The 25,145-nt window shown below is 34.7% G+C and overlaps 1 protein-coding gene across 1 annotated transcript; it reads left to right on the forward strand.

The window, feature by feature from the left end:
- The first annotated feature begins 242 nt into the window (after window positions 1–242).
- On the forward strand, window positions 243–21,142 carry LOC123527936 (signal recognition particle receptor subunit beta-like). The gene is made up of 7 exons (XM_045307679.1): window positions 243–385; window positions 11,870–11,964; window positions 12,592–12,666; window positions 14,045–14,127; window positions 14,600–14,659; window positions 15,894–16,025; window positions 20,259–21,142. The coding sequence occupies exons 1-7, from the start codon at window positions 247–249 to the stop codon at window positions 20,467–20,469; spliced, it is 795 nt and encodes a 264-aa protein (XP_045163614.1). The 5' UTR covers window positions 243–246; the 3' UTR covers window positions 20,470–21,142.
- The last annotated feature ends 4,003 nt before the right edge of the window (window positions 21,143–25,145 follow it).

Below are 25,145 nucleotides of genomic sequence, written 5' to 3' on the forward strand. Positions count from 1 at the left end.
TTGTATTTAACGAACTGTAGTTTTCTTATATATAAGTTAACACCCCCTTTTCTTTTTGTTTTTCTAAAGTAGAGATCTAGTTCTTTATGGGAATATAAGACTCTGAAAATCTGATATGTTAGAAATTGTCGAAAAACCGTTAAGAAGTAAGTGGATTTTATATGAAATAAAGAACAGCCGGATTTAGTGGTGTTCAGCCTTTATACGGTACGTTTTGGTTGTGTTGTGCCTATTACCCGGAAGTTAATGTACATGTCAAACATGGTCGACAGAATGCCGAACCACGTAACTGTTTGGATGAATTATCTGAAAAATGCCATCGATGAAGGAGATTATACAGTGCTTGGCATTTTGATTGCTGTAATTCTTGTTGTTTTAACATTTTGTAAGTTTTACTTTGTATTATTTATCTGTGTTTTTACAGAGTTTCGATTTATTTTTTTAACATATGGTTTCGCAATTGTTTGTTACTGGGTGGGGTATGGGTAAAGTTTGTCAGGGGACTCAGCCTTAACTCTCAGTTACAGAAATGTGTAATAGCATTGTTTCAGGGTCTCCTCTGCCATTCGACATGGTGGAATCAAGTCCCAGGTTGTATTGTCCCGAAGGTGACAAATGTCTACGTCCCTGTTGAGCGCAAATAACCAATCTGCGCTATTTACCAAACGCGCAGCGCATATAACAAATTTTCGTACGTTGGTTATATGCGCAACAATTTACCAATCGTTGCGCAGGATAAATTTAACCTGCCCGATTTACCAAATGCGCAGCGCAAATAATAAATGTAACTTTATATATCAGAAATTAGCATTTCGTGTTTGATAAATCATGCAGTTGGTCAATTTATTAATAAATATAGATGTCAAATGCTGAATATCTCGGTACTTAAATTAGGTGTCATAAATTTGTTTCTACATCAGTAAATTCACGGCAGTCGGTCACACGGCTACTAAACGCTAGCGCCACCACCAAATTGTGGTGATAAGGAAAAGAGCTATCGATATTTCCGTGGTGCAGCTATCGCCCGTTTCTACTTGTAAACAAGTCAGTAAGATTTATATTTTATCTTATATTTTCATTGATAGAACTTTTTTCGAAAATCGGAAAATGCAGTTCCGTGTAACAACACTTTAACTACAGGTTGACTGTAATTTCATTAAAATATTATGCAAATTGTGGTGCCAGGAGCTTTTCTCCCGAATCTGACAGCGACACATTTTCATATCGGCCAGTATCCGAGCACCATTCTGATGAATAGACACACTGTAAGAACATATCTGCACATGCAAATGGTGTAGAAATGATAAATAATTATATACGCAGACACCTTGAATAATAGAACCTCGGGTTAGAAGAAATATACCAGGATTTTTAAAAGTGGTGGCGCTATAACTCTAGTGATGGCGCTATACAGTAGTGGTGGCGCTGTTACGGCATTCAATAATACGAACTGCTGGCCCATCCGGAACAAAACAAACACCAATATTCTCTAATTGGTAATTTTCCTGCAAGGAATTATGTTATCAAAGAAAGAAAAACATGATCATAGTTTATTTACCCTGATGAAACATTCTCTGTCAAAAATAACGCCTCGGTAGCCTAGTGGTAGAACGTCCGCTTCGAGTGCGGGAAGTCGTGGGTTCGAACCCCAGCCGCGTCATACCAAAGACGTAAAAAAATGGTACTAGTAACTTCCTCGCTTGGCGCTCAGCATTAAGAGCATAGTGCTAGGACTGGTAAGCCCGGTGTCAGTATAATGTGACTGGGTGGAGGGATCATGTTACGTGTCTACTGCGTGATATTCCAGTGAGGCAGCACTATAAAGTTGGGCATTGTGCTCACACAAGAAAAAAAAAGAGAAAAAATACTCACATACCATTGGGACTTTTGTAGTCAAAGTAAACATTTTCCTTTGTTTAAAATGTTAATGTAGAATTATTTTTAACCTTTAAATATTCTACTTAAATACAAACGTAAGTGTACTTGTAATTTAGTCAAGAAAAATAGTAGCAGTACATTTATTTCAAACAAAGATTTGTGTCCAGGATATTTTTTTTTTTGATTTAACGTCGCACCGACACATGATAGATCATATGGCAACTTTCCAGCTTTAATGGTGGAGGATGACCCCAGGTGCCCATCCATGCATTATTTCATCACGAGCGGGCACCTGGGTATAACCACCGACCTTCCGTAAGCCAGCTGGATGGCTTCCTCACGTGAAGAATTCAACGCCCCGAGTGAGGCTCGAACCCACATCGATGAGGGGCAAGTGATTTGAAGTCAGCGACCTTAACCACTCGGCCACGGAGGCCTCTGTGTCCAGGATAAATCAGTTTTAACGTGTGAATTAGAAAAATAGTCCTCACCAAAATTCTCTCTCAAATATAAAATAATTTTATAGACACTGTAATCTTTTAATTTTACTGTTAGAAGACGTTAGGGATGTTAAATATATCTCACTTCAATACATGCACGACCAAACCGAGTCTGCTGTCATGTTTGTCGGTTTCAGTCCATGCTTCCAAAGCATCTTTTCACAAAATGTATCACATTGTAAAGGTAAATGATAATCTCAAGTGGCATCGCTAGACCGCTCACGTAAATTGAAAGATCCACGTATTTAGTATAATTTACATGGTAACAGACAGAAATTTTACAATTAATTCAAGTCCTCGATTTCAACAACCATATAAAGCTCCGCTGTGGGATTTTCATACATTAAAATTGAATATATTAGCCACAACAGCGCCACCACTACCGTATAGCGCCACCACTAGAATGATAGCGCCACCACTTTCCAAAATAATGGTGTTTATTCCTTTTACTGTGTTTTTCGTAATTCTGTGGTGTGTGGGAATACGTGTAATTCTTTTCTACAACATTTACATGCGCAGGTATGTTCTTACAGTGTGTCTATTCATCAGAATGGTGCTCGAATACTGGCCGATATGAAAATGTGTCACTCTCAGATTCGGAAGAAAAGCTCCTGGCACCATAATTTGCATAATATTTCAAAGAAATTACAGCCAACCTGCAGTTAAAGTGTTGTTACATGGAACTACATTCTTCGATTTTCGAAAAAAGTTCTATCAATAAAAATATAAGATAAAATCTAAATCTTACTCACTTGTTTACAATTAGAAACGGGCGATAGCTGCACCACGGAAATGTCGATAGCTCTTTTCCTTATCACCACAATTTGGTGGTGGCGCTAGCGTTTAGTAGCCGTGGGTCACCAGGTTTCAATACCTCCAATCTTATACAAGATGCAATAAAACCCAAACATGCGTGAAGGTGTGATTTCCTCCAGCTTGCACACGTCGTCCCCTGGTGTGTTTTAGGCTATTTTTAAAATTTTCTACTTCACCCGAGCACACACTTAGCAAAATATCGTTTTTATTATATTGAAATATCTTGAAATTTCCCAATAATATTCTTTCTACCAACGGGAGCATATCTCTCAACATGTCTAAGATGAAATAAAAAAGTCACAGAATTAAAAGAAAATTCTTACAGATCTTATCTATATTATTATTATTATTATCATTATTTTTATTTTATAGTACAAAATCTATTGAATAAAGAGTAGGCCTTTGATCACAGACTAAAACTATAGGTTTTTTTTTACAAATCAAAATGGATCTATAATGTTACACCTGTAACTTGCGTGGCAGGTCGGTCTTGCGCTAATAGCAAAGTTTGAAATTACACTGTATTTCAGATATATTTCATTCATAAAACATACTATTTATGTAACTTTCAAATGAATACTGTAGAAAAATGAATAGAAAAAGAGTGATTTCTGTCATAACGAGAACGAAATATTACATTTTTTATCTGCGCAAGATGTGTGTCTGCGCTAATAATAAATCTGGAAATTACTCTGATAACTTGAATATCTTTTATAATTTAAATCATATTAACTTTTACTTTGATTTACGATTACAGACTAAAACTATAGGGTTTTTTTACAAATCAAAATGGATCTATAATGTTACACCTGTAACTTGTGTGGCAGGTCGGTCCTGCGCTAATAGCAATGTTTGAAATTACACTGTATTTCAGATATATTTCATTCATAAAACATACTATTTATGTAACTTTTAAATGAATACTGTAGAAAAATGAATAGAAAAAGAGTGATTTCTGTCATAACGAGAACGAAATATTCCATTTTTTATCTGCGCAAGATGTGTGTCTGCGCTAATAATAAATCTGGAAATTACTCTGATAACTTGAATATCTTTTATAAATCATATTAACTTTTACTTTGATTTACGATTACAGACTAAAACTATAGGGTTTTTCTCGCTATGACGGAAATCACGCTTCTTTCTATTTTTTTTTTCTACTCCGAAAACATTTTTATGAAGTTACATAAATAGTATCTTTTAGAACTGAAATATGTTTGAAAGATCAATGTCAGTTCAGAAATTGCTATTAGCACAGGAACAACATCCCGCGCAGGCTACGGATGAAACATTATATTCAGATTTTCAAAAGCTACATTTTTAGATCATTGTAATCGAAAAACGAAGTAAAAGTTAAAATGCTTTATAAAAGATATTCAAGTTATTGGAGTAATTTTCAGACTTCTATTAGCGCAGGACACACATCTTACACACCTACAAAATGTAAAATTTCGTTCACATTTTGAGGAATTTTATTAGTTATTCATTCTATTTATCTCACTATAAAACATTAAACAATTATATAAGTATAAAAGATCTGTAAGTTCGTCTTTTAATTCTGCTTTTTTTTTGTTTTATTTTTAATCTTGGCCATGTCAAGAGATATGCTCAAGTCGGTAAAAAGAATTGCGCTTTTTCAATATGATGAAAAGAAAAGCGATATGGTGAAATGTGGTAAGTGTGTGGCAATTCAGTCTGTTATGTACGTAAGTCTCCTTTATGTTCTATATTCGGTATAAAATGACTGCGTGTGATCGAATGAAGTAAAATACTTTAGTTATAAAAAGAATAGAGAGGACGATGTGGCTATCCGAAGGAAATCACACCTTCACGCATGTTTGAGTTTTATTGCATATTGTATCATATTGCAGGTATTGAAACCAGGTGACCGACTCCCAGGAATTTAATGATTTTGAAATAAATTTATGACACATTTTTATAACCAAGATTTGCAATATCAGTCTGTAATTGTTAAACAATGTAAAAGTTAGCATGGTTTATGGCAGATATGCATATTATCAGAGTAATTTCCAGATTTTCTATTAGCGCAGGATCGACATCCCGCACAGGCTACGGCGTTTAAAAGTTAAAAAAGTATAAAAATAAATAAAAAAAATACTTGTGTTATTAAATATACCTAGGATATTTTGTATCATTTTAATGTTTTTAACACCCATGACAAATGACTCTTAATACCGTCGTCAACAGAAATTTATAGGCCATAAACTACCAGGGACGTGAGAATCTCATTGAAATTACCGCATAAATACGCTCATTTACTTAAAAAAATGTTTTTCTTTTTCTTTACAAATTCACACCTTTACGCGTGCCTTATCACCGTCAGTTTTACAATTTTATGTAGGCCTACAAGTCTTACACTCTAATGATATTCAATTTTATCGGGAGATATCATCCATATGTTAAAAGCGCACACTCATTTACCAAACGCGCAAGACAGTTGCCCTGCGCGTATAAGAAATATATAAGGTTGCCCGATTTACAAATCGTTGCGCAGATAACAAAGTGGTTATTTGCGCTGCGCGATTTACCAAATGCGCAGATTGGCTATATGCGCGTAACATCCCCACGAGTTGTGTGACATTAATGGAAGATAGATAGGTGTAATGTCTTGATGCACCAATTTTCAGCAATTCAAATTCAATTTGGCAGTTTCTCTTAAAAAGTGGAAACAACTTTCTGAGGCCCAGTTGAGGCCCTGTGTTTGATATCCAACAGGAGTCTGAAATTCTATCAATAAGACCATAGAAGTCTATCTTTACAAAAAATACCCCCTATATATATAAAATAAACACCAGGAATGAAACGTCAAAAACCCAGGGTCCCCTGAAAATACGCACGGAACACAGGGTGATCGCAATTTAGCGAGCGTAGTTAAGAAATAACACTAAAATACACCTACCACACTCGACAGCATTCAAATCTGATGCACTTTACAAGAGTAATCAGACATTTTCTGAGGTTTTCTGAGATTTTCAGCTGTTGCCGAAGCCATTCGCTGACGTCACAACAACAACAACAATTACAGCGCCTAGATAAAGATAAAATACTTATTTTATCCTTTAAAATTTGTACATCGAGTAAATAAGTATTAGAATATTTATATGTTTACATCAGTCTATAATATCCCCTAGATTCCTATTGCAATAAAAAGATAATTTACAAAATTCGATTGGGAAAACCCGTAAAGAGAGGTTACTCTTGGGATGATCCATTTTACGATGCAGTGGAATATCTAAATTTCAGTAGTAAAATTTGATACTTGGTGTACAATGACTTTTTTATATGAATAGAGCAATATGAAAATGCCTGTTATGTAATTTGAAGGCAAGACAGTACAGGAATTGCTACTTTCTAATTTTATCCCGGCGCTGTAATTGTTGTTATTGTTGTGACGTCAGCGAATGGCTTCGGCGACAGCTGAAAATCTCAGAAAACCTCAGAAAATGTCTGATTACTCTTGTAAAGTGTATCAGATTTGAATGCTGTCGAGTGTGGTAGGTGTATTTTAGTGTTATTTCTTAACTACGCTCGCTAAATTGCGATCACCCTGTGTTCCGTGCGTATTTTCAGGGGACCCTGGGTTTTTGACGTTTCATTCCTGGTGTTTATTTTATATACTGGTTTCCCAGTAGTTTCCGGACCCAAGTAGTTTTCCGGACCTTTTACATTTCGTGCCGTATAGACTTTACGCCGTCGTAAAGCATCTGGATAACAATATCATATCATCTAGACCTTTGTTGCCTTTACATAGCACCGAAAACCCAGCATTACTGAAATAATTTATTATTTGAATATCCCGGTTGTTTTAACTTACTTCGATGTAATGTTTACACAAGAGATTGTCAACTGCAGGGGGATTCCAGTTCCAGTGCGCATGCGCAGAAATTGAGGTGCCTTGAAGGTAAATATCAGTTAATTGATGCTCCCATTTACAGACGATACAGTAAAAACATTCCGATAGTAATAAAATAAAACGAAAGTCTGAAAAAATCGAACTATTCACTATTCTACGGCATTAAATTATCGATTAAAAATAGGAACCAAAATAGACAGGGATTTACCTACGATACCGTCGTATCAATCAAATGTTTAGCTGCAGTGTCCATGTCTGAGTGGTCAGGGCGTTAGACTACCAATTTTGAGACCGGTCTTGTTATTTTATTAAGTTGTTAATTATATCAAAACTTCTTAATTTCTTTTTTGTAATATTACCAGTCCGCTAAATACATCCCGTCATTTTGGGCGTGACGTTGCAAACGTCAGTAAAACGTAATTAGACGTAGCTGTAATGAGCGTATTATAAACCTAGTATTCGTTAAATTCTTGAAATATACTTTTCAAATCATCATCAGGCCTTAGAATTATGTTTTAATTTTGAATATATATAACGAAATCGGAAATTTTTACTTTTACAGAAAGGGTACAACTTTTACACTGAAAGGTCCGGAAAACTACTCGGACAAACTGAGATATTAATGGAATTAATTGCCCCTTTTTAGGCCTCATCTACATTTGGGTTATGAACGCAAGTGTAATACAAATTCTGCATGGTGGTAACGAAGAACCTAGCTGTTTTTCTGTGAAAATTTTATGTTTCTGCTATGTTTAGTTTGAAAGTTACAGGCAAAAACTAGCGATTTCGGTCCGGAAACTACTGGGAAACCAGTATATAGGGGGTATTTTTTGTAAAGATAGACTTCTATGGTCTTATTGATAGAATTTCAGACTCCTGTGGATATCCTAACATGTGATCTTAAATCTAAATATATGTAGAACAAATTTTTGTGTGACAAGCGAAGACTGCAATGAAAAAACATCTAAGTCTTATTTCCAGTCTTTGCACCGTCAAGTCATGGTCAAAGTTGACAGTTTGCCGTATGATGTAGATGGGTACAGACCCGTTTAGACAATTATAGGGGTTTTCTAGGGCTACGGCTTTTTAGCACTATTTCTTTTTTCATACTCATCATAGTACATAAGCGACACATGGAGATTTACAGTTTTTTCTCATTAAACACTACATCTAGTTCATTGTTTTATTGATATTTAAAGTTTATTCTAGTCAAAATCTAGTCACTGTCAGACATATAAAAAGATTTGTGGTCATAACTGATTAAGTTGTACAGGCTTAAGTTTGAAAACTCAGTTCAAAACTGCATTCACTCTGCTATGTGTAAGTATCGTGATACTGTATCCCGATACAACCAAAGTATCGCGATAATACCGTGATACATTTTCAGCGGCAATACCCAACTCTATTAATTTGGTAGAAAATTAATTGTCAAATAAGACTTTATCATTATAAAACTGCAATCTTCTGGATCATTGATTTCAACTTGTTTAGATTTGAAGATTGAATACTGCTTTTAGCCGGTGCTAGCGGGCATGGGCAGTGTTGCGTTAAATTCCATTACTGCTCATGAACAGACTCGATCAAACCGAGTCTGCAATTTTCACTGTTTGCCTTGTTCTCAGTGCTTCCGAGGGATCTACTTTCCAGATTTTATTTACAGATAACACTGTCCTGCCGATTATTTACTTTTTCTTCTGATACATGAAATAACCAGGAACTCCAAATGTGAGAATTCAACATTTCCTTGCTGATTAATTTATTATAAAATTGTAGAGTATTTAACTTTAAAATTAATGATATTTGAAATTCAGCAGAAAAATTGATTAAAACAAACATTACCATTTATATAAAAAGGCATATGCACCCATTTATGTTGTAATTTAACAATAAATAATCTGCAAGGAACAGTTCATTTTATGTTAATCAGTTAACCGACATGAGTTGGAAGGAAATGTAAACATTTGAAATATTCGTAATTAATGGTCACCAAAATGTGCGGAAAACATAAATACTAGATAATCATTATTATAAATTTATAGTATGTCAAAACCTAATTCAAGATCGCTTTGTCTGGTCTATTTTGTGCCAGTTTGATTCCTTGTTATTTATTTGTGTTCCTCGGTTATTAAGGTTCGAATAAAAATGTTTACCTGTTAGTTGAATATTGACAAAATCTTATTTCATTGTTCGTACAATGTATGCAACAAAATATAAATTGTGTGAATAACACACAGCATTTGGAAAAAGGAGGTCCGTACCTCTGGACAACCCATAAAAGGATTGTCTAGGAGTACAGATCCGTACCTCTAGAATCAGATTCTCGAGGTTTGGATCCATACCCCTAGACACTTTCATTGCATCAATTTAGCAAATAGGAAGTGACTAGGGATACGGATCAAATAATGCACATGACATTGTGTTAATCTAAATCATGATGGTAGACAATAAAATTTTAAAGGGTATACCTACTCGAAAACTGTTATTGAACCTTTTTAGCTCACCTGTCACATAGTGACAAGGTGAGCTTTTGTGATCACCCGTCGTCAGTCCATGCGTGCGTCCGTCCGCCAACAATTTCTTGTCTGCACGATAGTGGTTTCATTTATGATTTTATTTTAACCAAACTTGCATACAACTTGTATTACCATAAGATCACGGTTCCTTTCTTGAACTGGCCAGATCCCACTATGGGTCCCAGAGTTATGGCCCCTGAAAGGGCCAAAATTAGCTATTTTGACCTTGTCTGCACAATAGCAGCTTCATTTATGATTTGATTTTTACCAAACTGGCACACAACTTGTATCACCATGAGATCTTGGTTCCTTTCTTGAACTGGCCAGATTCCATTATGGGTTCCAGAGTTATGGCCCCTGAAAGGGCCAGAATTAGCTATTTTGACCTTGTCTGCACAATAGCAGCTTCATTTATGATTTTATTTTAACCAAACTTGCACACAACTTGTATCACCATAAGATCTCGGCTCCTTTCTTGAACTGGTGAGATTCCATGATGGGTTCCAGAGTGATGGCCCCTGAAAGGGCCAGAATTAGCTATTTTGACCTTGTCTGCACAATAGCAGCTTCATTTATGATTTGAATTTAATCAAACTTGCACAAAACTTGTGTCACCATAAGATCTCGGTTCCTTTCTTGAACCGGCAAGATCCCTTAATGGGTTCCAGAGTAATGGTCCCTGAAAGGGCCAAAATTAGCTATTTTGACCTTGTCTGCACAATAGCAGCTTCATTTATGAATTTATTTTAACCAAACTTGCACACAACTTGTATCACCACAAGATCTTACTTCCTTTCTTCAACTGGCCAGATTCCTTCATGGGTTCCAGAGTTATGGCCCCTTAAAGGTCCAAAATTGGCTATTTTGGCTTTGCAGCCATATAGAGACTTCATTTATGGTTTTATTTGATACAAACTTCCAAAATATCTTCAACAACAGTAAATCTTGGATTCCATGACAAATCAGATCCAATCATAGGTTCCAGAGTTATTTTATATCTGATTACCTCCCCTGATTGGAATCAAAATGGATTTATATCAGTAAGTACTTACAGGACTTATTTGAAATTGTATTATTGTTATTAGTTGGACCGAGACAATCAGGGTAGATAACTATGGACTGATTTTATGTCAAATCACCTCCCTTTATTTCAAATTAAAATTGTTATATCTCCATAACTACTGAAGATACCAATCTGAAATTTCATTTATGTCAACAGATTTATTTTGCAGATCCTTCTTTTGTCCACTTACAATTTTTTTTTTTAAATAACTTCCTTTTTACGTTACTATAAATAGCTTATTTTTAGTAACTTTTTTATTATCGGCCGTAGGGAAAACAAGAGACCAGTTTTCTGTGGTACAACATGGATGGTACCTCCAATTTTTAGGTGTATTTTAACATATCTATACCTTGTAAGATTTTTTTTTCTTTTTGGTTAAATTTCTTCCCATTGTTGTTCCTGTCTTTTGGACTTAGATATTTTTTCTGAGGACCTTCTTGTCCTCAAGTGCAATGATAACAGGTGAGCAATATAGGGCCATCATGGCCCTCTTGTTAACATATTTTTGTGAATGTTGGAAGTGTTACATTGAATCAAAGTAGGTCAAGAATGCAGTTAATACCAGCTGACCTAGCCTAACTTTACGCTGTAGTTTGCTGGTGCAAGCGGGCAAGTAGAATTTTACTGTCCTGAATCTGATATTATATTTATACGCTTGAAATGATTTATGCATGCATCACATCAGAGATGAGATGTTTGCTTTCTTGTGAAAAAGTCATGTCTCAGTATGAACATGAAAGACATTGAAGCCTAAAAAAATGTTAGTTTCCAGTAACATGCTCGCAAAAATTAGGGTAGGTAGGTCGATAAAATTTTTTTTGGAATGTATTTATTACGTGAAATGGGACTTTTGGAAATTATTTTTGTGTCAAAAAATGAATACAAATAAGGGTGTTATGCCTTTAGATCACCAGGAAGTTGATTTCTACCATCACTGGCCATGTTTAATGCATTAAAAGTGCAGTTAAACAATTGTTTTTTAGGCCTAATATATCTCATTCAATGAAATATGAAACTAAAAAAGTCTTTGTCCAGATGTTATTTTGGTACATTACATATCAGACTTTTTCTTACATTATTGCCCCATGCCCGGGGTCAATTACTTAATTAAATTACAATTATATTGTTAAATGTCCAGGTAAATCACACAGATGAAGGCATATGGTGCTATAACATCTTTCATGATGTTAGATAGATTTATTTCACAGGGTATTATATTTTTCAGTGATATTTGGTGTATTCAGACAGAGAGGCAATAAAAGACGAGGTGTTCTCATTCTAGGAAGCTGCGATGCTGGGAAGACACTGTTGTTCACAAGAGTAAGGAAAATTAATAAACTTCATTTAGTTGGGCTTTCCATTTACAAAATTGGCTGATAAATGGGAAAGCCTCTTCACAACTTTCAATTGTACATGTTTCACATGATGGTGAAAAATTCATCATTTCATGGAAATTTTCACAAATTGTAGTTTGTATATGTTCACACTAGTATATGAAATTACTGCTGTGGAAATAGAACTAATTTAGTTTTAAATTCAGCTTAGCTGCTATTTTTACAGTCAATAGATGTCAAAGTACTGAAAGCTTTTAAATGATACACTGTACATACATAATTGAAATAGAATACTAGATTTGGGAAACCATATATTTAAACATGTGCTACCATCAAAAGTAATTCTATGTTATTATGTGTCTTCATGTTGATTCATTAAATCTCCCTTTTTATGCACAAAAAGCATTTAATAGCAGAGAAGAAAAAAAGATCTTTTTATATATGTAATATACCGCGGACTGGCCCAATGGCCAATGAAAAAGAGTAAATCATGGAGCATGTTTCACTTTTATGTCATTGGAGCCAAAGATTGAACAGTTATACTATGCATAAATTAAAGTTGTAAAGATTTAGACGAGAATTAATTCAATTGTTTGATTATGTATAATTACAGTTGGTGTATGGAAAATACAAGGCTACATTCACATCAATCACAGCAAATTCAGGAACATACACACTCCCAGATACGGTATTGTATAGATCTTATAAGTCTGTATTAATGACAATACACGGTTGATTAAAGGTGAAAAACGGTCACAAACGGATACAGATCTGAGACTACCATTAATGTTCTTATGCCTCTGATTCAAAGACCCAGGAGGCATTGTAGTGTTTGGATTGTCCATCCCTCACACTTCTTTGCCTAATCATCAACACGAAGTGGACATACATGTGCCTATTGTCTGGACTTCCGTACACGTTCATTTTTTTCCCAGAGTTTAGGCCTTTTTTTTTACTGAAATATCTGTACATAGTATTCTCAACTCCTGCTACAGTTTCACTCAAATTCAAATGAAACTTGGTAAAATTCATCAACATCAATAGACATGTGCATTTTGTTTTGTGTCCAGTTTTTATATGACCATGAAACAGGATGTATTAATATTATGTAACACCGAAGACAGATGAGCAGCATCCACTGAAGTTGCCCTATCTAACTTGAGCAGTTCCAATCTAATGTTCACCAAACATGGTTACAATGTTTATGGGCATTTTGACTTGGCTGTGTCTGACAACCAGCTGGATTGTCCCAGTGACTCTGGAGTTATGGCCCTTGAATTACTCAAAAGTGTGAAAAATTGACAGTGTCTGTTCTCTAACTTGAGCAGTTCTTATCCTGTGTTCACTAAACTTAGTCAAAATGTTTATGGGTGTAATATCTTGGCCAAGGTTGATAACCAGCTGGATCCTTTAAGCCTTTCTGGAGTTATGGCCCTTGAATAATCAATTATTCAGAATTGTGACAGTTGACTATGTCCACTTCATGATATACCATTTCTTATCCAAAATTCACCAAACATAGCGATGAAAGCCATAATGGTGTTGTTAAGAATTTATATGTTTAATATGCATGAGTGTCTAGAATTCTCTTGCTGCTTTGTAAGTAAAATTAAATACAGATAGACAAATATAACCCTATCTACATACTATTAATTACAATGAAAGAAATGAGTAAAGTTGATTAGATGCAATGTGAAAATTGCTAGTCTTTAAAAAACTTAAACACCACATATTCTTCAATACAATGAAAATGATTATGTACTGACAGAAGTTGAAAAGCTCAGAGAGTCATCCATGTGACAAGTTTAATTATGTTCAGAAATAAGTTCAGCAGTATTGAATGAAAAGAACTTACCATATATATATGTATATATATATACACACACTTAATAAATGGCTTGCCAGTCAATAGTAAAAACTATTTGCCCAAGGTTTTAAAAAATTCAATAAGTGTTTTATTACGTGACTTGTTTTTTTTTCAAGTTTTGAGGTCAGCTGGCAATTTATAGTATCCTTATATGATGTAAGGATTCATGTAATATTCAGTATGGACGGTATTATTTCAGGGTAAAACACTGAGGATTCTAGATTTACCTGGACATGAAAGAGTCAGGCTACAGATGCTGGAAACTCACAAAGATGTTACAAGGTATACACTCAATCTGTTTTTTTTTTTGTTTTTAGAAGGCTCTTAAAGGTAAATGTATTATTTTAAATCTTCCTCAGAAAAGATTTTACAAGGTAAATGCTTTAATTGCATTTTCTATGTAACAGAAAACGTCTTACCAGGTATACTCTTAAATAGTAAACTTTCATGGCAAAAGATCCAACGAGGTTAATTTTAAAGAATTACTTAATTGTTATTTTCACCGAAAAAACATCTTGCATATATATATAGTAGATGCTTCATTTGTATTTTTTCTCAGAAAATGTCTTCCAAGTGAACATTTCTTCTAAAAAGTCTTCACATCCGTTTCATATTAACATTGTTAAAGTTTAAAATGCTTTTATCAATAATGAAATGGTCGTGAAAATTTATCAGAACATAATAAGGCCTGTTATGTTTTTTGCTTTACTTTTTTTCATATTACCGATAAGTGTGATTATATTATATTTTTCAGGGCTATCATGTTTGTAGTGGATAGTTCTAGTGTTCAGAAAGATATCAAAGATATTGCAGAGTAAGTCATGATTTGATATTACGATATCTATATTTAGGGTCACATGATTAGTAATAAAAGCAAGGTTGGCAAAAAAATGGGAAATACTCATAAAAGACAGGACGGTGGGAAATACTGGGAAATCCCGGGAAATACTGCCTTTTACTGGGAATTCCTGGGAAATACTGCCTTTTACTGGGAAATACTCAATGATATTTAGTACCTTGCAATAAAAATTATTATTATTATTATTATTATACCAGATTTGTTGAGCGCCCTTTTCATATGTAATATACGTTCAAAGGCGCTTTACAATTAAACATGTGACACATCGCAGAATAACAAAACATGACATATGCAATCACAAAACTGAAACTGAACAATTTGATTAAACGCCATTTTATAAAAGATATTTTCAATGGCGTTGTACATAATAATAAAAAATAATAGTTATTACAACAATATCATAAATGAACAATGATAATATTTACAGCCTTATTGTAACAAACAGCCATGACCACACTCCCAAACATAATTAAATCAATTTTTTTATCTTTGTTCATTGAATCTTTTACATTTTAAACAGTAATTGATAGACAGATTCAGTGTGTTTAAGTTTGCAACCAAAAATCAATTGTTATCAAATTAATATCTCAGCTGTCTTCTAGCTAGTTGTTCACTGTAATTTAGCCTTGGTAAGGGATTTGACCATGATGTACAATGTACAATAATTATTACAGCCTTTTGTATCAAAACTCTTAAATTTAATAGTCATTAATCAAACAAAAGATCTTAAATTTAATAGTCATTAATCAGACCAATTAACAATAGTGATATAATTATATTGTTTTGACATCATAAAATGTGATCTCGTTCAAAATTTTACGGCAAAACACAAGAAAGAAACTCAACTGCTGTGAACATTTGCAGCCAATTCCAAATGTAACCTTTGAGCTGTTGGATTTGATAATAAAATGAAAGTTGATGTTGAGGTTTGGTCAAATTGAGGATCTACTTGACATAATTATGTATCAACCTAACTCAAAGTAGTAATTGTATAGTAATTCAAGATCTATCAGAAATTATTGTTGCTAAAGTTTGACCTTGAGCTTTAATATTCTTAATTTGTTTATAGTAAAATACACGCAGCCTTTCATTTTGTATACATTCAGTATTTGATTTTAGAATATGAATGCATGTAAAACATGGTAGTTACATGCTGGATACAATTCTATCTTGATTTATTACATTTCAGGTATCTTTACACTGTACTGAGCGACAACAAAATCTCTAGCATTTGTCCACCAGTGTTAATTGTTTGTAATAAACAAGATTTGACCTTTTCCAAGGGTGCAAAGGTCATTCAAGGACAACTGGAGAAAGAAATGTAAGTACTTCACAAGACACATGTCACTGTGGAGTCACTAGGAGTGGCTGCACATTTCATTTTCACAATTTTATAGACAGATTGATCAGCTGTCTTAACATTGCTTGATTTGTTTGTAAGAGAATGTCAGTTAAACACAGAAGGCAGTTGCGTGTTATACAGTGTGTATATTAAGTAATAAACACCAGTTGATGCTTAGACTGGTGAGAGAACATTTTGAAGCCAATTGTAATGTCAAATTGCCACATGGCATCAGTCTAATTAGAACTCTATTGAATAAAAGTTCAGCATAATTTTAATCATTATATTTGAATGAGCATGTAAGAGACCTTCCTCTGGATTATCATCTAATGTTCCACGTTTTCTGTTCAGAAACTTAGATATTTAACCACTTAGGCTAATGCCCCATGGTTCGGTTCTTAAACATCTAAACTCTGAAACAACGTAAATCGGGTGATAAACCGAAAGATTTCGTCACCAAGTTTTTTCAGGTAAATAGAACTTGTAAAAATTTACTCTGATCTAGCACTTATATTTGTTTACCATCCATTTATTAACTAGTTTACTTCAGCTGACACAATTTCATCAAATCATTTGTTGATCATTGATATAGTTCAGTCAGGGCAAATATTAGAACTATGAATTCAGCTGTATTTCAAGATACATGTAATATAGTTTTATTTCTGTTACAGGAACACATTGAGACTTGCATTGATTTTCAGAGTTGTAATAATATCCAAATATTGTAGGTTTGGTGTTGCTGGCAATGGTTTTATGTTCACTAATATTCGAGAATAATGCCTTTTGGTGAATTCTGAATATTCATGAATAATACAACTCGTGAATTCAGAATATTTGTGAATAATGCCAAACATTAATTATCCCCCGACGAAAGTCGGAGGGATATAGTTTTGGCGTTGTCCGTCCGTCCTTCCGTCCGTCTTTCCGTCCGTCTGTCCGTAGCCATATCTAGGAAATGGTTGGGAATATTTATTTAAAACTTCTTATACATGTTCACCACTATGAGTTCTTGCGGCCCATCAAGTTTCATTCAGATTGCCCAAGTAACACCAGAGTTATGGCCCTTAGAAGTTTCTAGTGTTAACTATATAGGGTACTATAAATATGGCAATTTCTGCATCATAACTTTTGATATATTTGACCTAGAACTATGAAACTTAAACAGAATTTAGATCACCATAATGTGGTTGTGTACACACAATTTCATTCGGATTTATATGTAAATTAAGAGTTATTTCACTTTAACATACTTATCATTTGGTAGAATTTCATTAAATTTCTTTCATTCCTTTCCATGAACATTTATTGTAAACATGTGAGGTTGTGTACCCACACCTGGTCACCCCCTTACCTTGATCACACACCATAAGATCTTGATTCCTTAGTTGAACTGGCCAGATCCCATAATGGGTTCCAGAGTTATGGGCCCTGAAAGGGCCAAAATTAGCTATTTTGACCTTGTCTGCACAATAGCAACTTAATTTATGATTCGATTTTAACCAAACTGGCACACAACTTGTATCACCACAAGATCTTGGTTCCTTTTTTAAACTGGCCAGATTTCATCATGGGTTCCAGAGTTATGGCCCCTTAAAGGTCTAAAATTGGCTATTTTGGCTTTTGCAGCCATATAGAGACTTCATTTATGGTTTTATTTGATACAAACTTCCAAAATAACTTCAACAACAATAATTCTTGGATTCCATGACAAATAAGATCCAAGCGTAGGTTCAGAGTTATTTTATATCTGATTACCTCCCCTGATTGTAATCAAAATGGATTTATATCAGTAAGTACTTATAGGAATTATTTGAAATTTCATTATTGTCATTAGTTGGACTGAGCCAATCAGGGTAGATAACTATGGACTGATTTTATGTCAAATCACCTCCCTTTATTTCAAATTAAAATTGGTATATCTCCTTAACTAATGAAGATACTGATCTGAAATTTCATTTTTTCTTTTTGGTTAAATTTCTTCCCTTTGTTGTTACTTGTAACTGTCCTTTGGACTTAGATATTTTTTCTGAGGACCTTCTTGTCCTCAAGTGCAATGATAACAGGTGAGCGATATAGGGCCATCATGGCCCTCTTGTTTTTTAAATGTTCAAACCTTCAACATGTTAAGTTGTGACTGCACAAACCTTTCCCTCAGCCATGTTCAAGATATCTTACCTGTGTTCTCTTAAGGACATCTGTTCTTTTAAGTTCAAATGTACATGTTAAACAGCAACACCTGGTGCCAAACCACTCAAAGACAATATTTCGTTCCAGTTAAACTTCAAGCTCACATTTCAATTAACTGCATTTAATTTTAAAAGCTAAGCTTATTACAGTAAGCATATCCCATTCAAAATAAATTCTTTAGTCAGGATCAAAGTATCATACATTTATTATGTACTCTTTAATTAAACATTTGTTTTCTGTTAAATTGATTTTGACTAATGAAATTATTTGCTTCTTATTAACATCCTTAACTTTTTGCCGGATATATCTTTTTGCCATTCCTCACCACAAACCCTTTCGGCGGGGGATACCAATTCATCGAATTTGCTTGTTCTGAATATTCTTGAATAATGCCAGTTGTGAATTCAGAATATTTGTGAGTAATGCCACCTGTGAATTCAGAATTTTCGCAAATAATGCCACTTGGGAATTAAGAATATTTGTGAATATTGCCATTCGTGAATTCAGAATATTTGAATATGTATAATGCCACTTATCAATTCAGAATATTTGTAAATAATGCCACTTGTGAAGTCAGAATATTAATAAATAATGCCACTCATGAAGTCAGAATATACGCAAGTAATGCCACTTGTAAAGTCAGAATATTTGTGAATATTAATAGCGATTTTTTTTCCTTATAAGATACCAGATATCGGACCCGTTCACAATTGCAAACAGTCTTTTACAATTTTTAAATTAAGGAATTTGTTATGTTTGTCACCCTATATTATTGACCCATAGTGCGTTTGGGTACTAAACATTAATTCATAGTGCGTTTGGGTACAAATCAAGTACGAATCATGAAATGGTTTCGTTCCACAGTTGTTTCATACACCCCATTGAATAACATTTTGATTCACAAAGTATTTAAAAAATTCACAATTAAGGAGGTAAAATTCACAGTTTTGAGAAAAACGATGCTAATATTCACAATTTTTCTGGTAGTGGACCCATTCACTTTTTATGCCTCCGACATCTACTGATGCGGGAGGCATATAGTGATTGTCCTGTCCTTCTGTCTGTTTGTTCATTCATCCATCTGTCCGTACTAGGTTAACCAAATGGGACCGTTTCATCTAGCATCAATACCCCTTACTAGAATGACTTGATACTAACGCAGATGTAACCTGTGACCATTCCCCATCTTCAGACATCACCTGACCTCAGTTTGACTTTGACCTCATTTTGGACTTAGGTTGCTTTATATGGGCCATCTCTTGGTTAACCAAATGGGACCGTTTCTGCTAGCATCAATACGGCTTACAAGAATAAATTGATACTAATACAGATGTAACCTGTGACCATCCCTCATCTTCGAACGTCCCGTGACCTCAGTTTGACCTTGACCTCACTTTGGACTTAGGTTGCTTTGTATCGACAAGGGTGCCACCAGGGGCATCAAGCGTTTATTGAACGCAGCTCCTTGTTTTTAAAAGAAATCATGTCTTAAAGCACAAGCACTCAAATTTCATGAATTTTTAACATCGCAAATAAGACTGCTAACAAAGTTGCTAAATAAAGCTCACGTGAACATTACCCTAACTACATTTCTATGAAATGGTTCAGTTTTGCTGGCATAAAATGTGATGGTTTTGGTCAAACAGCAATTTTGTAAAGACTTGATTTTATGAATTTTAAAGTTTAACCCTTATCATGCTGGACACGGTTAATTTTGCCTTTGCGGCCAGTGTAGATCATGATCAGCCTGCACATCCATGCAGTCTGATCAAGATCTGCAGTGTTCACCATTCAGGTTGTATCTTTTTGGTGAGCACCCCTTTTAGCATGGTACTGTCCAAATTGGAAGATGGACATGTTCATTATAGAAATTTAGCAGGGTAAAGTTTAAGGTTAATATGCATTGGATTTCAGTTTCTTAACACAACCACAAAATCCTGGAAAATAAGTTCCCAAAGAATATAACTGATTTCACAGTAGTTACAATGATGTTCAGTTGTAACAGTTTTTGTCCTTTGATTACAGGAACACTTTGAGGATAACAAAATCAGCAGCATTACAAGACACGTCAGCCGGAAACAATAACACATATCTCGGAAAGAGAGATAGAGACTTCACGTTCACCGATCTCAAGCCTATGCGTGTAGAGTTTGCAGAATGTAGTGCTCAAGGGAAAAATTCTGAATCTGAACCAGACTTGAAACAGGTGGAGGAGTGGTTGTCACGTATAGCATGAGCAGTAGAGTACTTGTGAATACTAGTCAGATAAATCGTATTGCAGTTTGGCAAAATATACTGTTTGAGATCTTTGTATTAAGACTTATGCCTACAGTTACTAGAGTACTATTTTGAATGCTTCAGCAGAATTACTAAATTTCTTGATTGATTGTGTTTTATTTTTAACTGTATCTGTTATTGTTCAGTTAAGAGTTTTAGTTTAGGACGTCACAGTTTCAACTGCACACTTTTTATGGTTAGGTGTTATTTTGCTGCTTGAACTTATGACGAATTAGGATCAGGTTTAGATTTAGAAGATTTTTTAAGCTGGAACTTTCATAGGGAGATAACAGAAGTAACTAGTGGGAGATGATTTAGCAGTTGTTACAGAAAATATTATGTTTGATTAACATTTGTGCCAGGGTTTTAGGGTTAATAAATGTTCCATACTGAAAAGAAACAATCAAACATTTATAGTATGCGTGATTTTCTGTTTATTTCCGGCTCGACGGGTTGCTGGTAAAAAGTTATGGAAGAAACAGAATGTTTAATGAAACATAACAGAGGTATCTTAACATACAGTGATACTGTTTTGTATGCCTGTCTTAGGAAATTATAGGTAGATGTTTTTGTATTGTTGACAACTTTTGTAATATTTAAGAAAAATAAAGAAAATGAATATGGTTAAGGAATCTGTGTTTGTAACTATCTTGTTATAGAGGTAATGTTTCTTTCTCTTCCTTAATTGTTACAAGTTACGTTTTTCATCCAGGAATTCAGAAAGCTGAGAATGTGCAGATAGCCCACTGACCTAGCAAAATTTTTGTCTGGGAGCCCAACAGGTTTTGCATTTTCTACAAAATAGTGATAAACAAAGGAAAATAAAGTCATCTGTTTTATGGTTTTGGGTGTAGTACAAGAATATAACAATGAAATGATATTTACATTTTCATGGTTTCAGTGCAGTGAAAATATTATTCTAGCTTGACTATACAGAGTACCTATACAGAGAGCTGCCTGCTTGGCCTAGCATCAAGGTCTAGTTCCAAACCTTGGTTGCACTTTCACATTATTACTTGATGGTTTTGCTTCAACTTAAATAAGTTACTCCTCATCATTACGTACATCATATGACACAATGGCCATTACTCTCGCACCAATATTACTCTTGCAGAAATATTCCATGTATATTTAAGTCCCTTAATGTTTCAGTTTACTTTCACTCTATCTCTGTTATTACTTAATACATTTTACTTAACTTTAACTATTGTCCAATATCATATTGGCATTGGAGTCATTAAACATCCAGTTATAGCTCCAGTTTTGTCAGATGTGCCCTTTTTCACTGTCCAGCAAAAAATAGCCAAGCATCCAGTCTCTTGTAAAAGCTCTTGAAATGTTTTTTTTTCCCAGGTGTGGAACTGCACTTGAATGGGAAAGAATATAGATTATAAATAACCGAAAATTCTTTCCAAATTATCATTCAATAAAGATATAAATACAATGTAAAGTTATATTTTTAGCTTGACTAGTCGAAGCATAATGGAGAGCTATACTACTCACCATGGCGTTGGTTAAAGTTTTTATGAAATGGTAATATCTTGTATACCATTAAAGATATTTACTTCAAACTTGTAACACTTGATTATTGTAACAGTCTCTACCTGTAGGAAAGATTACATAACTGTCAAGTATATTGGCTGAATTATGGCTCTTTTTGGACTCTTGTCGAGTATTTTGGCTGAATTTACTTGACGTGTGGCTTTGAAACTTTGAACACTTGTTATTATACCAGTCTCTATCTGTAGGCAAGAGTACATAACTCTGTCAAGTATGTTGGCTAAATTACCTATGGCTCCTTTTGTTTTTGTACATGTTTTATTAGCTCACCTGTCATGAAGTGACAAGTTGAGCTTTTGTGATCGCGCAGTGTCCATCGTCCGTGCGTGCGTAAACTTTTCCTTGTGACATCTCTAGAGGTAACATTTTTCATGGGATCTTTATGAAAATGGGTCAGAATGTTCATTTTGGTAAATTCTAGGTCAAATTCGAAACTGGGTCACGTGCCATCAAAAACTAGGTCAGTAGGTCTAAAAATAGAAAAACATTGTGACCTCTCTAGAGGCCATAATTTTCAATGGATCTTCATGAAAATTGGTCAGAATGTTCATCTTGATGATATCTAGGTCAAGTTCGAAACTGGGTCACGTGCCTTCAAAAACTAGGTCAGTAGGTCTAAAAATAGAAAAACCTTGTGACCTCTTTTGAGGCCATATATTTCACAAGATGTTCATGAAAGATGGTCAGAACGTTCAACTTGATGATATCTAGGGCAAGTTCGAAACTGGGTCACGTGCCGTCAAAAACTTGGTCAGTAGGTCAAATAATAGAAAAACCTTGTGACCTCTCTAAAGGCCATATTTTTCACGGGATCTGTATGAAAGTTGGTCTGAATGTTCATCTTGATGATATCTAGGCCAAGTTTGAAACTGGGTCACGTGCGGTCAAAAACTAGGTCAGTAGGTCTAAAAATAGAAAAACCTTGCAACCTCTCTGAAGGCCATATTTTTCATGGGATCTGTATGAAAGTTGGTCTGAATGTTCATCTTGATGATATCTAGGTCAAGTTCGAAACTGGGTCACGTGCGGTCAAAAACTAGGTCAGTAGGTCAAAAAATAGAAAAACCTTGTGACCTCTCTAGAGGCCATATATTTCATGAAATCTTCATGAAAATTGGTCAGAATGTTCACCTTGATGATATCTAAGTCAAGTTCGAAAGTGGGTCACGTGCTTTCAAAAACTAGGTCAGTAGGTCAAATAATAGAAAAACCTTGTGACCTCGCTAGAGGCCATATTTTCCATGGGATCTGTATGAAAGTTGGTCTGAATGTTCATCTTGATGATATCTAGGTCAAGTTTGAAAGTGGGTCACATGCCGTCAAAAACTAGGTCAGTAGGTCAAATAATAGAAAAACCTTGTGACCTCTCTAAAGGCCATATTTTTCAGTGGATCTTCATGAAAGTTGGTCTGAATGTTCATCTTGATGATGTCTAGGTCAAGTTCGAAACAGGGTCATGTGCGGTCAAAAACTAGGTCAGTAGGTCTAAAAATAGAAAAATCTTGTGACCTCTCTAGAGGCCATACTTGTGAATGGATCTCCATAAAAATTGGTCAGGATGTTCATCTTGATGATATCTAGGTCAAAATCGAAAGTGGGTCACGTGCCATCAAAAAGTAGGTCAGTAGATCAAATAATGAAAAAAACGTTGTGACCTCTCTAGAGGCCATATTTTTCATGGGATCTGTATGAAAATTGGTCTGAATGTTTATCTTGATGATATCTAGGTCAGGTTTGAAACTGGGTCAACTGCGATCAAAAACTAGGTCAGTAGGTCTTGAAATAGAAAAACCTTGTGACCTCTCTAGAAGCCATACCCTTGAATGGATCTTCATGAAAATTGGTCAGAATGTTCACCTTGATAATATCTAGGTCAAGTTTGAAACTGGGTCACGTGCCTTAAAAAACTAGGTCAATAGGTCAAATAATAGAAAAACCTTGTGACCTCTCTAGAGACCATATTTTTCAATGGATCTTCATGAAAATTGGTAAGAATTTTTATCTTGATAATATCTAGGTCAAGTTCAAAACTGGGTCACATGAGCTCAAAAACTAGGTCACTATGTCAAATAATAGAAAAAACGACGTCATAGTCAAAACTGGATCATTTGGGAAGAGGTGAGCGATTCAGGACCATCATGGTCCTCTTGTATAAATTATTTGTCATATGGCTTTGAAACTTTGTTTACCATCAAAGTCTACATATGTAGACAAGACTAGGACAAGGACAAGGCTCTGTTATAGCCCTTTTTAGCTCATCTTATTTTTGGGAAAAAAATGATGAGTGTTTGTCATCACTTGAGCGGTTGTTGGTGTCGGCGTTTGCATCGGCGTTGCCTGGTTAAGTTTTATGTTTAGGTCAGTTTTTCTCCTAAACTACCAAAGCTATTGCTTTGAAACTTGGAACACTTGTCCACCATCATAAGCTGACCCTGTATAGCAAGAAACATAACTCCATCCTGCTTTTTGCAAAATTTATGGCCCCTTTTGTACTTAGAAAATATCAGATTTTTTGGTTAAGTTTTATGTTAGGTCAACTTTTCTCCTAAACTATCAAAGCTATTGCTTTGAAACTTGCAAAACTTGTTCACCATCATAAGCTGACCCTGTACATCAAGAAAAAAATAACTCCATCCTGCTTTTTGCAAGAATTATTGTCCCTTTTGGACTTAGAAAATCAGTTTTCTTGGTTAAGTTTTATATTTAGGTCAGCTTTTCTCTTAAACTATCAAAGCTATTGCCTTAAAACTTGCAACACTTGTTCACAATCATAAACTGACCCTGTACAGCATGAAAAATAACTCCATCCTGCTTTTTGCAAGATTTATGGCCCCTTTTGGACTTAGAAAATATCAGATTTCTTGGTTAAGTTTTATGTTTAGGTCAACTTTTGTTGCTTTGAAACTTGCAACACTTGTTCACCATCATAAGCTGACCCTGTACAGCAAGCAACATAACTCCATCCTGCATTTTGCAATAATTATTGCCCCTTTTGGACTTAGAAAATCATTTTCTTGGTTGAGTATTATGTTTAAGTCAACTTTTCTCATAAACTATCAAAGCTATTGCTTTAAA

Source organism: Mercenaria mercenaria, chromosome 14 (genome assembly GCF_021730395.1).
Source record: "Mercenaria mercenaria strain notata chromosome 14, MADL_Memer_1, whole genome shotgun sequence".
NCBI lineage: Eukaryota > Metazoa > Mollusca > Bivalvia > Venerida > Veneridae > Mercenaria > Mercenaria mercenaria.

Coding starts and splice junctions, on each gene's coding strand:
- LOC123527936 (XM_045307679.1), top strand. CDS start 247: ATGTACATGTCAAACATGGTCGACAGAATGCCGAACCACGTAACTGTT. Junction 14,128..14,599: donor ACTCACAAAGATGTTACAAG/GTATACACTCAA, acceptor TATATTTTTCAG/GGCTATCATGTTTGTAGTGG. Junction 14,660..15,893: donor GATATCAAAGATATTGCAGA/GTAAGTCATGAT, acceptor ATTACATTTCAG/GTATCTTTACACTGTACTGA.